Source organism: Phascolarctos cinereus, unplaced genomic scaffold (genome assembly GCF_003287225.1).
Source record: "Phascolarctos cinereus isolate Bilbo 61053 unplaced genomic scaffold, phaCin_HiC Scaffold_1;HRSCAF=81, whole genome shotgun sequence".
Lineage (NCBI taxonomy): Eukaryota > Metazoa > Chordata > Mammalia > Diprotodontia > Phascolarctidae > Phascolarctos > Phascolarctos cinereus.
This window is the reverse complement of record NW_027555514.1, coordinates 221,109,576-221,122,681: the sequence shown is the minus strand read 5'-3', so window position 1 is coordinate 221,122,681 and position 13,106 is coordinate 221,109,576. Positions and strand designations below refer to the sequence as shown.

Below are 13,106 nucleotides of genomic sequence, written 5' to 3'. Positions count from 1 at the left end.
ATAATCTTCTTACCTTATGCCTGTGTGGGCTTTCACCTCCTGAGTTAGGATAATCCTTCAGAAATTCAGTGAACGTTCTGACTAGAGCTTGCCATCCTGACCAATGATTGGATGAAATTTAAGAAGAGCTGCCATTTGCACATGGCTGGGGTCAGCAATGTTCCTTAGCATCATATGGACGAGGTAATAATAGTATCCTTCAGTGAAAAGCACAAGCACTGACATAGGCAGCCTGATTTGATGCTATTCCTCACCAACCTCCAGTCCTTGATGGCCTCATTAGCACAAATAAGATAAGCACCCACCGTGTTATCCTTTAGCAAATCAACAAACTTTATAAAAAATAATCAGTTTTTCTTAGCTAAATAGTGGTGTGGGTCTAGTTGTCAGAAATACTTAGAAAATAGCAATACAGTAGAAACTGAGGAAAATAGTTTAGAAATCTTCTTTCCCTTTTTTCCAAAATCCCTTGTCTTTTCATGCCTCTACTGAGGCCTAGATTCTTTGTCAAATCTCTGTGGATTTCTGAGTTTCATGTTGGATCCTCCTACTTCTTGCTGTGATGGAGGAGTTAGGAAGCTTTGAACCTCCAGACTGAGAAAGCTGGACACAGCCCAAAAGCCCCAGGAAAGAAGTTGCTTGATTCCCAATTGCAAGGGACCCCTCATCAACCAGGGGGATTTGATTAAGTTGCCATTGTGGATTCTGGTAAGGGGAAGCCTAAAAATCAGAAAGTAAGGTGGCAAAGAAGGCTGTTTGGATGGAAACGCTGCTGCTGCTGCTGCTGCTGCTGCTGCTGCCGCCTTCAACAGAGCTTCTAAGCTCTAGAAAGGGAATGCTATCCTGCTTGGGTTTCTCTCCAGTGCCTACCCAGATCAGTGGCTAGACATTGTTAGTACCACTGTTGATCACATGTCCAGAGGAGTCCACCTTGATGCTATTTATTTTACTTAGGATTTCCTCTAGATGTAGAAAGTAGCTTCTCCTACTTCCCCTTGTTCCACTAAGCCTCTCTGGGTGTCATCAGGGCCACTTTCCTTTTGGTCAATGTAGTAGATGGAGATAGAGTGGCCATTGAGGGTACTTCCAAATCACCTGGGTCTTCCTCCATTCCTCCATAACTCATATAAGAAGCCAAATCCATAGTTTAGTAAGCCCTGTGTAGCCCCTGGGGAATCAAGGACAAAACAAGATAGTTAGATATACCTTCCTCTTCTCCCTTTTCCCATTCCTATTCCTTACCAACCTCTGTCATCAGACAAATGCTTAGGGAAGCATTCCAGATCTTAACATATTCCCATTAAAGATCCAAAGTTAGAGTGGGTGTGTGGGTAAGGGTTTCGTTGCCCCCTTTTCTTATCTTAAGATCGCACTGGTTGGGGTGAGCTCCTTTGGTTTGAGAACCTTGGGTATTCAAAGTGTCTTGGACGCCCTTTTTCAGATGTGCCATGCTGTTTTCTTATAAGTTATTTTCCGTTTTCTCCTCCCCCACCTAGACTGGCCAGAACGGATATCTAAATGACATCAGGTTAGTACCACTTAGCATGTTCCCTGCTTCACACTGAGCTTTGTCAGCAAGGATAAAGTAATCCTGTAATGATGCTTTTCTTTGATGTTAACCAACAGACTCTCCAAAGAAGCCTTTTCTTCTAGCTCTCACAAAAGAAGGCAGAGTTTTAGGTACCTCTGTGTGTCGTTCCCCCCCCTTTTTTTTTTTGGCCATAATCTGTTCAGCAGAGTGAGTTTGCACCATGCATGGCTGCTTGTGGAATTGTTCAACCTGTGGTATTTGCAGTATTGGATTCCTTCCTCTTCCTTTCTCCCTCCCCTCTCAAAAAAAAAAAAACACCACACTGACACAATTCCTGCTAAATTATATTATTTCTGATTAAGTTTTAAGCCCTGGATAGGTAGGTGAAAGGGACCGGAAGAGTCTCCTGCTTCTCTTCCGTCCCTAGAAAAGCTACAGGAATTGAGTGAAGTGGATGCAATTAACACATTTATTTCTTTGAGGAAGGATGAACTATGTCTTCTACAGATACCAATCTTGAATTTGTGGAAGGATTTGGGAAGTATATTCTTGGTTCAGTAGAAGAGTAGGTTGTACAGTCTTTAAGAAGAAGAGACTCCCAAACCCCTGCCTTCTAATTAGTCTGTTTGGGATTATTTGTGAATAGTTCTACCTAGAGGCAAGGGAAGACAAAGTAGCCTCTGGAAGGGCCTACCTGCCCCAGGGTGAGCCGAGAGCATGTTCTTTATATGGTTCTCTTTCTCCTACGCTTCAATCGCATTTAGTGCTGGTGAATGATGCCGGATTGGCAGTCCCAGAGCCTGGTGCCCTCCCTTTGTCCACAGAGCAGGTACAGCATGAGTTTCTCCCCTTCATTGTGTTATCTCAGTCCCACCCCAGCAGGGCCCATTTATGGGAGGGGTTATGGGAGAAGCCTTTGCTCTAGGGTCATGTCTCTATGTCAGTGTTTCCAGCTCATTTCACATAAAAGACTGGCTACTGGATTCAGCCACTTGTTTTTGCTCATCTTTTTTTGTGGTATGCTCTCCCCATTTTATAAATGAGAAAATTTCAGCATAAAGTTCAGATCTTTTCATATAAAGCACTATCAAGTTAGGCTTTGGACCCAGATAGTTTCCAAATGGTGGGCAGCTAGGTGGTATAGTGGATAGAGTGCCAGGTCTGGAGTCAGGAAGACTCATCTTCCTGAGTTCCAATCCAGCCTCAGACACTTACTAACTGTATGATCCTGGGCAAGTCACTTAACCCTGTTTGCCTCAGTTTCCTCATCTGTAAAATGAGCTGGAAAAAAGAAATGGCAAACCACTTCAAGTGTCTTTGCTAAGAAAACCCCAAAATGGGGTCATAAAGAGTCAGACTCGACTAAAAAACAACTGAACAACAATTTCCAAATGGTACCTACAATTACATTCCCCTCGGATGTGATTTCCACCTTTGATTGGCATTCGGATTAAGTCCAAGCCGCATAGCCAAATGGAACCAAAACAAATGGAATTCATATAATTGAAGTTGAATTGGAAAAGATGTGGAACTTTTCTAGACCATCCCAGCTTCCTGTGCATAGGGTGTACCCCACAGCCTCCATTTATAGGAAGCTTTTGAATAATGTTGGGGATTGGGAATGGGGTTCCTTTATCTAGCTCCTGGTCCATTCCTCAACTCAGATTCATTAGATCCTGCATAAACTAGGTTCCTATTCAGGATCATTTTTCACAGAAAATAAGTGTGAGAGCCTCTAACTAAGATGCCTCTAAGATGGTTCTGGATTCTGGAAGCCCAGAGCTACTTTTCTCAGAAGACACTGCAAATCTTTTGCACAAAGAATGGCTTAATAACATTAATAATATTTGTGTAGCAATGTATAACTTTCAAAATACATTAATATTTGATTGTACCAATGTTGTAAGTTGGCAGGGCAGGTATTATTATCTGTATTTTACAGGTGAGGAAACTGAGGCTCATCAAGGTTTGCCTGAATTTGTAGAGCTGCTAAGTGGCAGAGCTGTTATTCTAACACAAGTCTTCTGATGAGGCTGGAGTGCTTTTTACACTACAACATTTTGCCCCTCTCTGAGCCCTCAAGTCTCCTCTTTGAGTGTTCTCTTCTGATACCTAATTAAGATTGACTGATTAAAACTCTACTAAACTCTGTGGCATTACACTTAAGGAGAATAACTAGAAGAACCTGTGAGTAGGCATAGCCCCTGACTTCCTACCAAACCTTCTTTAGCTATAACTTTTTATCAAGAATTTTGATTAAAGATTTACATCCCTGAGCATGCAGTTTGATAGGTTCTGAGAAAGTGACTTCTTACCATTCTAGAGTGTCAGTAATGATGTTCAGATCTCCAGTGCTCAAAAGCTTCAATCTATTAGCCCCCCTTCTCCCTGTTCTCCATCATTCACCTCCCCTATCCACACTCCCAAAAAATGTTTGGGAAGTAAGTGCAAAGAGACAGAAGTTTTGGATCTAGATTAGCAGTAAGTGGGACAACGCCCCAAACTCCTGGCTAACTTCTCATCCTGCCTCTGTCTAGATAGAACACATTCATTAGCGCTAGGGGGGAAATTGCTGGGTCCCTTGCTTTTTGTTCCAAATACTTCCTGCCTCCTACCCTACTATCCTGACCATTTTAAATTGAGTTTAAGTTTAACATTAAACTTATTTCCAGAAACTAAAACCAGCACCTGATTTATCTAGTCTAAAAGAAGTGTGATCCCTAGGCCAATGCTCAGAGACAATAGTATTGTAACCTAATTGTAGCCATCAGTTTTATTCTCTGCCCACTTTTTTGATGGTGCACTGAAGCAACGAGGTTCTGCATTTGAGCCCAGTGGGACTTAAGTTGTAATTGTGGAGGGAGGACATTGAGACTTTGTCCTGGCCAAAATTCATTCCAGCGTCTTTGACCTTCATTGGGGTTTTGTTTATAACTCAGTTTGTCTGGCACTTATGGGCTGGGGCTGCTGCTGAAAGATTATAATGATTCTGCTAAGCTTGATTCCAAGCTCCCCCAACACTAGCTTCATTTCAGCACCCTCAAATATTTCCCTCTGGTTCTGGGTTTGATGTTCTGAGAACAGCTACACTAATTCTCCGGCTTCATGCAGAGCAGGTAGGTGGATGGCAGAATTGTTACAGGAGATGGCAGTGTTTGATTGGTTTAGGTGGAAGTGGTCATGAGGGTTGGTTGCCTTCTGTCCCTAAAATTCAGACTAGACATTCTCACACACACACGTTCTCTCTCTTCTCTGTACCTCACCATCTCTTTCTTCCTTTTCCTCTCCTTTTCTCCTACTCTCCCTCTCTTCCTTTATCCTTTTCCCTCTTCCTCTCTTCCTTTCTATTGGCCTCTGTCCCTTTCCTTTTCCTTCTCTGTCTTTCCCTTTTTCTGTCTCTCCTTTTTCTTTTTCCTTCCCCTTTTCTTCTCTTCCTTTCTCTCTTTCTCTGTGCTTCTCTTTTCTCTTTGTCTCTCTTCCTTTCCCTAGTCCTCTTTTCCTTCCTCCCTTTCCTTTCCCTTTCTCTTCTCCCTCTTTTGTTTTTTCCTTTCCCTTTGCCTCTTCATTTACCTTCTGCTTTCTCCTCCTTTCCCTCTTTTCATTTCTTTCTTTCCCTTTTCCTCCCCCTATTCTTCCTTCTTTCTCACCCTCTATTAGGTCCCTTCTTGGTCTTCCTTTTGCTGTTGGCTCTTTTCTTGCCACTGTCTTTGATTTTGTCACTCCACACTGATTATACTTCTCTCATATTTCCATTCTTCCTGACTCTTCCTGACATATGTGGAAATCCTAAGAAGATAGAGGTGATTTTACAATCCTTGAAAGGCCCTGCCCACAAGCCTCTCCCTCTGGTCAAATATTCAAGAGACATGAGGCTCTTTTTTTTTTTAAACATATGACAGTCTCTGAGAGAGAAAGTTTTATCAGGAGCCTTTGTTGTCTGGCAAGGGGTTGGACCCAGTTCTGGCATACCTGCTTTAACAGATGGCCAAACTAAGGAAAGGACTTTTGACCCCACTGAACATCTGGGCAGGGGTGAGGGGAATTGGAGTCATTTGTGTAATGCTTTATAGTTGAAGTTCAAGTTATTTCCTAAAGTGAGACAGTTTCTTGGGTACCAGCAGACTGGGGCTATATATTTTAGTTGAGGACAAATGCCCTCCCACTTGCTCTTAATATCTCTTATCTCCAATTCAAATATGCTATCGATGATGAGAAGAAAATCCCTGGCGTTTGATAGCCTAATGATAGGGGACCTTCAGTGGTTGGGAGGTCAATAGGAATTAGGCTTTTCAGTCTAAACTTAACATTTTAGACTGGCAGGAAAGCCCTGCCCTTTCTGTCACTTAAAGTAGAACAACAGGGCAGCTAGGTAGCACAGTGGATAGAGCACTGGCCTTGGAGTCAGGAGGACCTGAGTTCAAATGTGGCCTCAGACACAAAACACTCACTAGCTGTGTGACCCTGGGCAAGTCACTGAACCCCATTGCCTAGCAAAAAACACCAAAAAGACAAGAAAATAAAGTAGAACAACAAAGAAAATACCTTTCCCCCTATAACTCTCCTTGTTCTTTTGACTGGGGATATAGTGATGTGCATGGACATGGAGGATGTAGGCACAGTGTTTCCTCTCTCATTGCTCTGAGTCCCAGAGAGAAGTTTGTTTGATTCTACTTGGCTGGAAGTCTTTGGAACCAATTGTGCCCAAATCTCCATATATAGCAGGTGCCATTAAGCAGGCTGGGCCAGGTGCCCCAGTGCCAGACCAATAGGCACCTCCACAGCCCCTCAGAATTGGCCGTGATCTGGACCTTTGCTGGGTTTTGGATCTGGGAGTTACACAGGGAGCTTGCTAGAACTTTATTCTTTCTCATCATTGTGACTGGCCCACTTTCAGACAGGCGATCTCTTCCCCTGGTCCGCTAGGCCGTCAGTTCCTCTGTATGTGCGTTCTCAGGAGGGGACAAGAGGCTGAAGCTAGTCTCTGGGTTTTGTGTTGTGTCCCAGCCATTTCTGTTAGATCAGTCACCAGTTCTCTCTTTCTCTCTCTCCCAGATTTGCCCTTCTGCTCTTTGTTGCCACTCTTAGTCTTGTTCTGTCTGCTCCCATCAAGCCTCAATCAGCTGGCCAGCTAACAAGAAATCAGTGTGCCCCGTCTTCATTGTTCTCAAAAGAACTGAAATAAGCTTTCCTCTAGCTCTTATGCCAAGGTGGTGGGGTGGGGGGTATTCTGACCACTGTGGTCTCTGCAGGGGGAACCGTGAGGGGCTGAGCCGTACCTCGAGCAGCCGCCAGAGCAGCACAGACAGCGAGATCAAATCTCTGGAGCCCCGGCCCTGGAGCAGCACAGACTCAGATGGCTCTGTCCGCAGTATGCGGCCACCTGTTACCAAAGCCAGCAGCTTCAGTGGGATCTCCATTCTCACCCGGGGTGACAGCATTGGGAGCAATAAAGGAGGGAGTGCAGGAAGAATCTCCAGGCCAGGTACTACAGCCTCCCTTCCCCCCAGACTTCTGCATCAAAGCCAGTTCTTCTGAAAACCATCCCTAGCATCGACGTACAACAGAACAGTGGCTCCAGTCTTGAAAACCTAACAGCAGGGACAGAAGAGGCATTCCCTTTACTTTATAAAGCCCACTGCCTGATTTCCTTCAGACCCTAGTCATGTGATGAATCCCACTGCCTTATTAGGCCCTGTCACTTTATCTGCTGTCCCGACTGAGGAGGACGCCTCTGCTAGTCCACAGTCCAGCTTATAAACCAAGCTGCATAGGAGAGCGGGTTTTGGGTGTCTTCTCAGTCTCTTGTGAGCCCTGAGATGATAGTGGCTACATAGAAGAGGGATGGCAACAGTCTGAGCTGTGTACCTTGTGACCAGTTGGAAGAAATAGAGCCGTTATAGGACTTCAGGGAGCCCAAGCATTCATGTTCCCTTGGAGTCCTGAACATTAGGAAGAAGGAAATTTCTCTTGTATACCCCCAACACCTACTGTGCAGGCCATGGTCATAAAGATGTCCCTGGCTTTTTCTTCATTGTTACACATTCTCCTGCCTTCTCTCCTCCCTATGTCTATTGAGCATATAGACTAGAAGATTTAACCTTTACTACCCGATGTTTCCCCAATACCTAGCCATCTCTGGAAAATTGATCGACTGTGGCCTGAGGTTTGTTCTCCAGGTCTTGTTTCTAGCTTAGATTCACAGTATTAAAAAGTCTACTGTTGAAACCTGCTGTCTTGGAAGAGCTTCTGTCTAGGCCCTTGTCTTGCCAATGTGAGCTAGTCTGAAATGGGGAAGGAGAATTTGGAGGGGAGGGGTTGCACACATAAATGTACCAAGAGAAGCAGACTTGCCTTCTCAGCATTTTCTTTAAACATACTTGATGGTAGAAAGGAAACCCAAGAGAAGCCAGAGCTCTCTTGGGACCAGAAGCCTGGGTAAATATCATTGCAGTCCTTCCTTGGACATGGGAGGGAACGGCACTTATGTTCTGAGGCTGCCTAATTGCTCCTGACATTACCCACCAGCTTCACATCTGGTTCAATCTCAGAACTGCACACTGATGACAGAGCAATTCCCCTCCTCTGGGAGGTGAGTGATCACTCCCTTCAGCAGGTGAACTGAAATGAATCTGTGCCATTGCAGGGATATTTGAGGGAGGGATGGGGAGACAGTGGAGTTGATGGATGAGGAGGACAGAACTATGGCAGGATTAGTTTGTGTTCATTGCTTTGTGTCTCATCTGTGCTTTAGGTTTAGCACTAGGTGCCCCGGAAGCGTGCAACCAGGTCACCTCATCCCAGCCTGTCCGGGGCCTTCTCCCTTGTACTACCCAGCAGCAGCAGCAGCAGCAGCATCCAGCTCTCCCACCCACACCCCAGCAACAGCCACCCTTGAGTAATCACATGATCTCACAGGTGAGTCACCGCTCAGTGTCAGAGGCTCTGATTGAGGCAGGCTGTGAAGGTACAGTGGGTACTGTGGGCGGCAGGAAGGATCATTATTTGGAAAAATGCTATTCCTCTTCCTCTTTGTGTAGGGGGAGTGGGAAGGGTTGGACAGAGAGCCCTGAGCCTGGTTTTTCCTGCTGCCTTCTTTTTCCCTTTAGGCTTAAAGATGAGGTTCCTCCTTTCTATCCATTCTTCCATCTTTTTCCCTCGTCCCCTTCCCCTTTCACATCAGGATGGCAGTTTGCTCATTGTATCCAAATTTAGTGCTTGAAAGGAACACTGTACTCCCACCTTGGCCTGGCTGAGCCTCAGACTGTATCTGTGTGGGGGAGATGAGGAGACAGCTCCTCAGGTCTTCTGAACAGCCATGAGAGAGAACACTGCAGCACCAGTGTTTTCTCAGGGCCTCCCTCGTTTGGTTGAGCTGTGGGATCTTGGTAGCTCCTGGCATGTGAATGAGGCTGACACTGACTGGAGAGCACTAACTAAAGAGCCAAGGGACAGCTTGGTCCTGCACTGCCCAGTGTCCCCTAGATTGGGCATTCCATTTCCTCTCTCTGTCCTTTTGCACAGGCTATTTATTTATTGCTATGCTTGTTTGTTCTCTCATTTATTTGTTTTGTGCTGCATTTACTTACCTATGTCCCCTTCATCCCCAGTAGAATGGGAGGTCCTTCGTGGCATGGCCAGTTTTGTATTTATCTTACTGTGACAGAAAAGCAGCATAGTTTTAAGGATAGAGTCCTGGACTTGGGATGAGGAAGACCCGGGTTCAAATCCCACCACAGATACCACCTGTGGAATCCCTTCAGCTCCCTGTGCCTCAGCTTCCTCATCTGTCAAATGAGGGGGTTGAACTCTGTGCCCTCTCAGGATAATCTAGGATTCTATTAGGATGTAATTAGGATTCTGTGCTCACTGTTTAACACAGAGGCTCTGGGAGCTCTTCAGCTCGCAATAACTCACAGACCCACCATGTGTCTGATGTTTGAACTGAGTCTTACAACTGAGATCATCATCTGAGGTCAAGATCCTGCAGTATTCTGCCAGAGTTTTCTCTCTGGGTTGGGATGTCCTTATATCTGCTAGCCTTTATACAGAGCTTTATCCGTGTTATCTCATTTGATCCTCAGAAAAATCCTGGGAGGTGCTGTAATTACTCTCATTTTGCAGATAAAGAAACTGAGGCTGAGAGGGGTTGAATGACTTGCCCAGGGCCACACAGCTAGGGTGTTTCTGAGGCAAGATTCACACTCAGATCTTTTTCCTGACTCCAGGTGCATCGCTCCGCCACTGGGCCACCTAGCTGCCTACATGTCCTTTACTGTACTTTACTTTTCATCTGCCAGGCTTTCCACTCCTCCCATCTTCTTCATGCCAAGAACTTATTTTCTTCAAAGTGAAACTTGGTCTTAGAGGGACGAAGTTGTCATGTATATCTTCTCCAGGTTCTTAAAATCAGTTCTTAGGAATTGCTACCCCCTTTGCAGGCAGCAGTTAGCCCAGAGTTGGAATGCCTAAAATCCTCTAGATTTGTTTTACTTAGTTCTAGCGCAATTCGCACTCAGTGTAAGGAAAAACTAACAATTAGAACTAACTAAAAGTGGATTTGGCTACCTTGGAAAGTAGTGAGTTCCCTGGGTGAGGTCTTTAAGTGGAGACTTAATTGACCATTGAGGGATGTTAGAGGGTCCCTGTTAGGTATTGTACCAGATCGCCTATGAGGGCCCTTCCAGCTCTGAGAATCTGTGATTCCTTCCTGTCAGTGAGCTCCCCTCCTTCATGCGCATGTCTGTTAGTCAGGGGTTTCAGTCTGTTAGTTTTTCTCTGCTGGCTCTTTCTAGCACTGTCACTGCCTTTTTCACTTGGGCTTGCCTCATCTCACTCATAAAGACTCAGTATGTATGTTTTTCTGTGCGCATTCATGTGTGTCTTTCATTTCATTACATAGGTGTGTTCAGGCATCTTTCTGTGTGTGTCTGTCACTTGTCTTTTCTCTTTCTATTACTTCATGTTATGGCTGATTTTTAGACAGGATTTCTAGGCCCCCAAACCTCAAGTGTTTGTGTAATTTCATCTGAAATAAGTGTGCTTTAATGAAATTTCATCCTCACTACTGCTTCTACCCATCTCCCAAAATAGAAAAAGATGGGGAGAGATAAAAAGAGAGACTAGCAGTAATGGGTCTGAGAAAGTATTAGAATGTCCATGCAACTGACCCTAAACGCCACACCTCTGTACAAGTTTTGTCCCCAGTGAGTTCTCAGAGCTGTAATTGATTTACTGATTCTTCTTTCTTTCTTTCTTTTCCTTTTTTTTTTGGTTAGATTTTTTTAGGCAGTTGGGGTTAAGTGACTTGCCCAGGGTCACATAGCTAGTAAGTGTCAAGTGTTTGGTCTGAGGCTGGATTTGAACCCAGGTCTTCCTGACTTTAGGGCCGGTGCTCTATCCACTGTGCCACCTAGCTGCCTCTCTGATTCTTCTTTCCACTCCCATGTCTCTGATGTTTGTCCCTTTTCCACTACACATCTGTGACCCTAAATGAGTCTCATCAAACCTATTGCAACAGCCTCTTAATTAGATTACTAGTATCTAATCTCTCCTCTCCAATCAATACACTTTCCACATAGCTGCCAAAATAATCTCGGGGCAGCTAGGTGGCACAGTGGATAGAGCACCAGCCTTGGAGTCAGGAGGACCTGAGTTCAAGTCCAGCATCAGGTACTTACTAGTTGTGTGACCCTGACTGCCTCAACAAAAATAATCTTCTGAACACACAAGAATGTGTCACTCCTTTGCTCAAGAAACTTCAGTAGCTCCCTACTTAGGAAGCTTAAGACACTACTTTGTCTTACTCAGGACACAGTAATCAAATTGACATTGCTGTTGCCTTTGGGAAAGCTCATAACAATCTTAATGCTTTGTGGCTCTCCTGTGACTCAAGAATTCCTGTGATTCTGAGTCATAGATAACTTAGACCAAAGCTCTCTTTCCTGGCCACCAGGCCCGGGATGGATAGATATTCTTCATATCCATCCATGTCAGCCCTGTTCCTCTTAGGTCTCTATCCAGCTCTACCCTCTACTTCCACTGTACCCTGTAGATATCTCCATCTATTTTTAAACCAACTCCCTTTCATGTTGGACCTCCTCCTTTCATGCGCTTTCCATCTCTTTGCAGTCACAGAAAACTGACTATCCCCTGATAACACTTTATCTCTAGCAATCCTCTGCAGTACTTGGTGCACCTTTTCTTGTGCCCTGATGCACGAGAAAAAGAGACATACTTCTTACTCCTCACTAGCACCCAGGCCCTCCCCCTGCCACTTTGACTCAGCAGCCTCTCTTGCTTTAAGGTTCTCTCCATTCAGGTTTTTTATCCTGTCAGATCCTGATGGCTGTGACCTGCCAGCCCCAAGGTCGTTCTGTTCTCTAGGAGTGCTCTATGTGACTCACAGTCTTTGTCTCCACACTAAACACTGTCCTTTTACTTGGGGACTTGTTAAAAATCATCCTCACAGTCCATAATTCTGAAATTCCTGTGGCTGGTCAGACATAACCTTCTGTCCTTTTAGCTCTTTTTATACCTCACTCCTCCTAAAATCATTGTATGTCCTCATTTCAGTCTCCAGGCGCACTTTACCCTTCTGTATTTTACCCTGCTGTGGCCTTTCTTTTCTGCCTCAAAAATGTCCATTTTAGTCATCCACTTCAGATTTATGTTGTCCTTGACCCTTTGGCCCCATTGTTCTGCTGTATGACCCTGAGCACGTCATTTAACTCTTTTCCTCTATTTTATCATCTGTCAAATGAGGATAATAACAGCACCTACTTAGTAGGGTTGTTGTGAAAATATTTATAAAGCACTTTGCAGACCTTAAAAATACTATATGTGAGATCATTATTACTATCATTGTCATTATTCTCAACACTCATTCCTTTTTTGTGCTGTAGTCCTAGATTCCCCTTGCATCTACCTTTTCCACTCACAATGAGCATCTAGAAGAAGGCATATGCCATGTTGATTGGGTCCACTTCAAACATGTTATCTGTTCCAAACTGGTTCCTCACTTCTGCACTTCAGTAAATAGATTTTTCTTTGCTCAACTCCATGGTATTTTCTGCTGGAGATGTTCCATACTTTCTCTTCTCTCCTGAAACCATGTACTCTTCCACTTTCCCCCTCCGTCTTTCTTCTCTGCAGAGTACCTCACCTCATACTTCACTGAAAAAATGTGGGCCATCCATTGTAAGCTTCCTCTTCTCCCAAGTTCCCCACTTCAGATCACATTAGCGTCATTTCCTCTTCTCTCCTCTTGTGCTTCAGTCCGTGATGAAGAGGTCTCCTTTCCTTGTCAGTGCCAACCCCATTATGCCCTTGATCCCATCCCATCCTGGAGTTTGCCCCTTCAATTATTCCTACTTTATCCCTGATTTTACATCTCTCCTTATCCACTGGCTCCTTCTCTGCTACCTACAAACAAGACAAAATTCCCCACCAGCCTTAAAAATAAAAAACTTTCGCTTAACTCTCAAGCTGTATTTCTTCTACCTTTTCACATTCACTCTTTTAGGAAAGAAAACTCTACACTCAGTTGCCTCTCGTTTCTCACCTTCCACTCACTTCT

The 13,106-nt window shown here is 44.6% G+C and overlaps 1 protein-coding gene across 2 annotated transcripts in view; it reads left to right on the top strand.

Moving 5' to 3' along the window:
• Window positions 1–13,106, top strand: part of R3HDM2 (R3H domain containing 2) — a 147,527-nt gene that overhangs the window by 114,781 nt on the left and 19,640 nt on the right. For both annotated transcript variants that reach the window (XM_078146006.1, XM_078146007.1), the window contains exons 12-15: window positions 1,497–1,528; window positions 1,627–1,680; window positions 6,781–7,013; window positions 8,283–8,446. In XM_078146006.1, coding sequence (XP_078002132.1) covers window positions 1,497–1,528; window positions 1,627–1,680; window positions 6,781–7,013; window positions 8,283–8,446 — 483 coding nt within the window. The remainder of the gene's footprint in view (window positions 1–1,496; window positions 1,529–1,626; window positions 1,681–6,780; window positions 7,014–8,282; window positions 8,447–13,106) is intronic.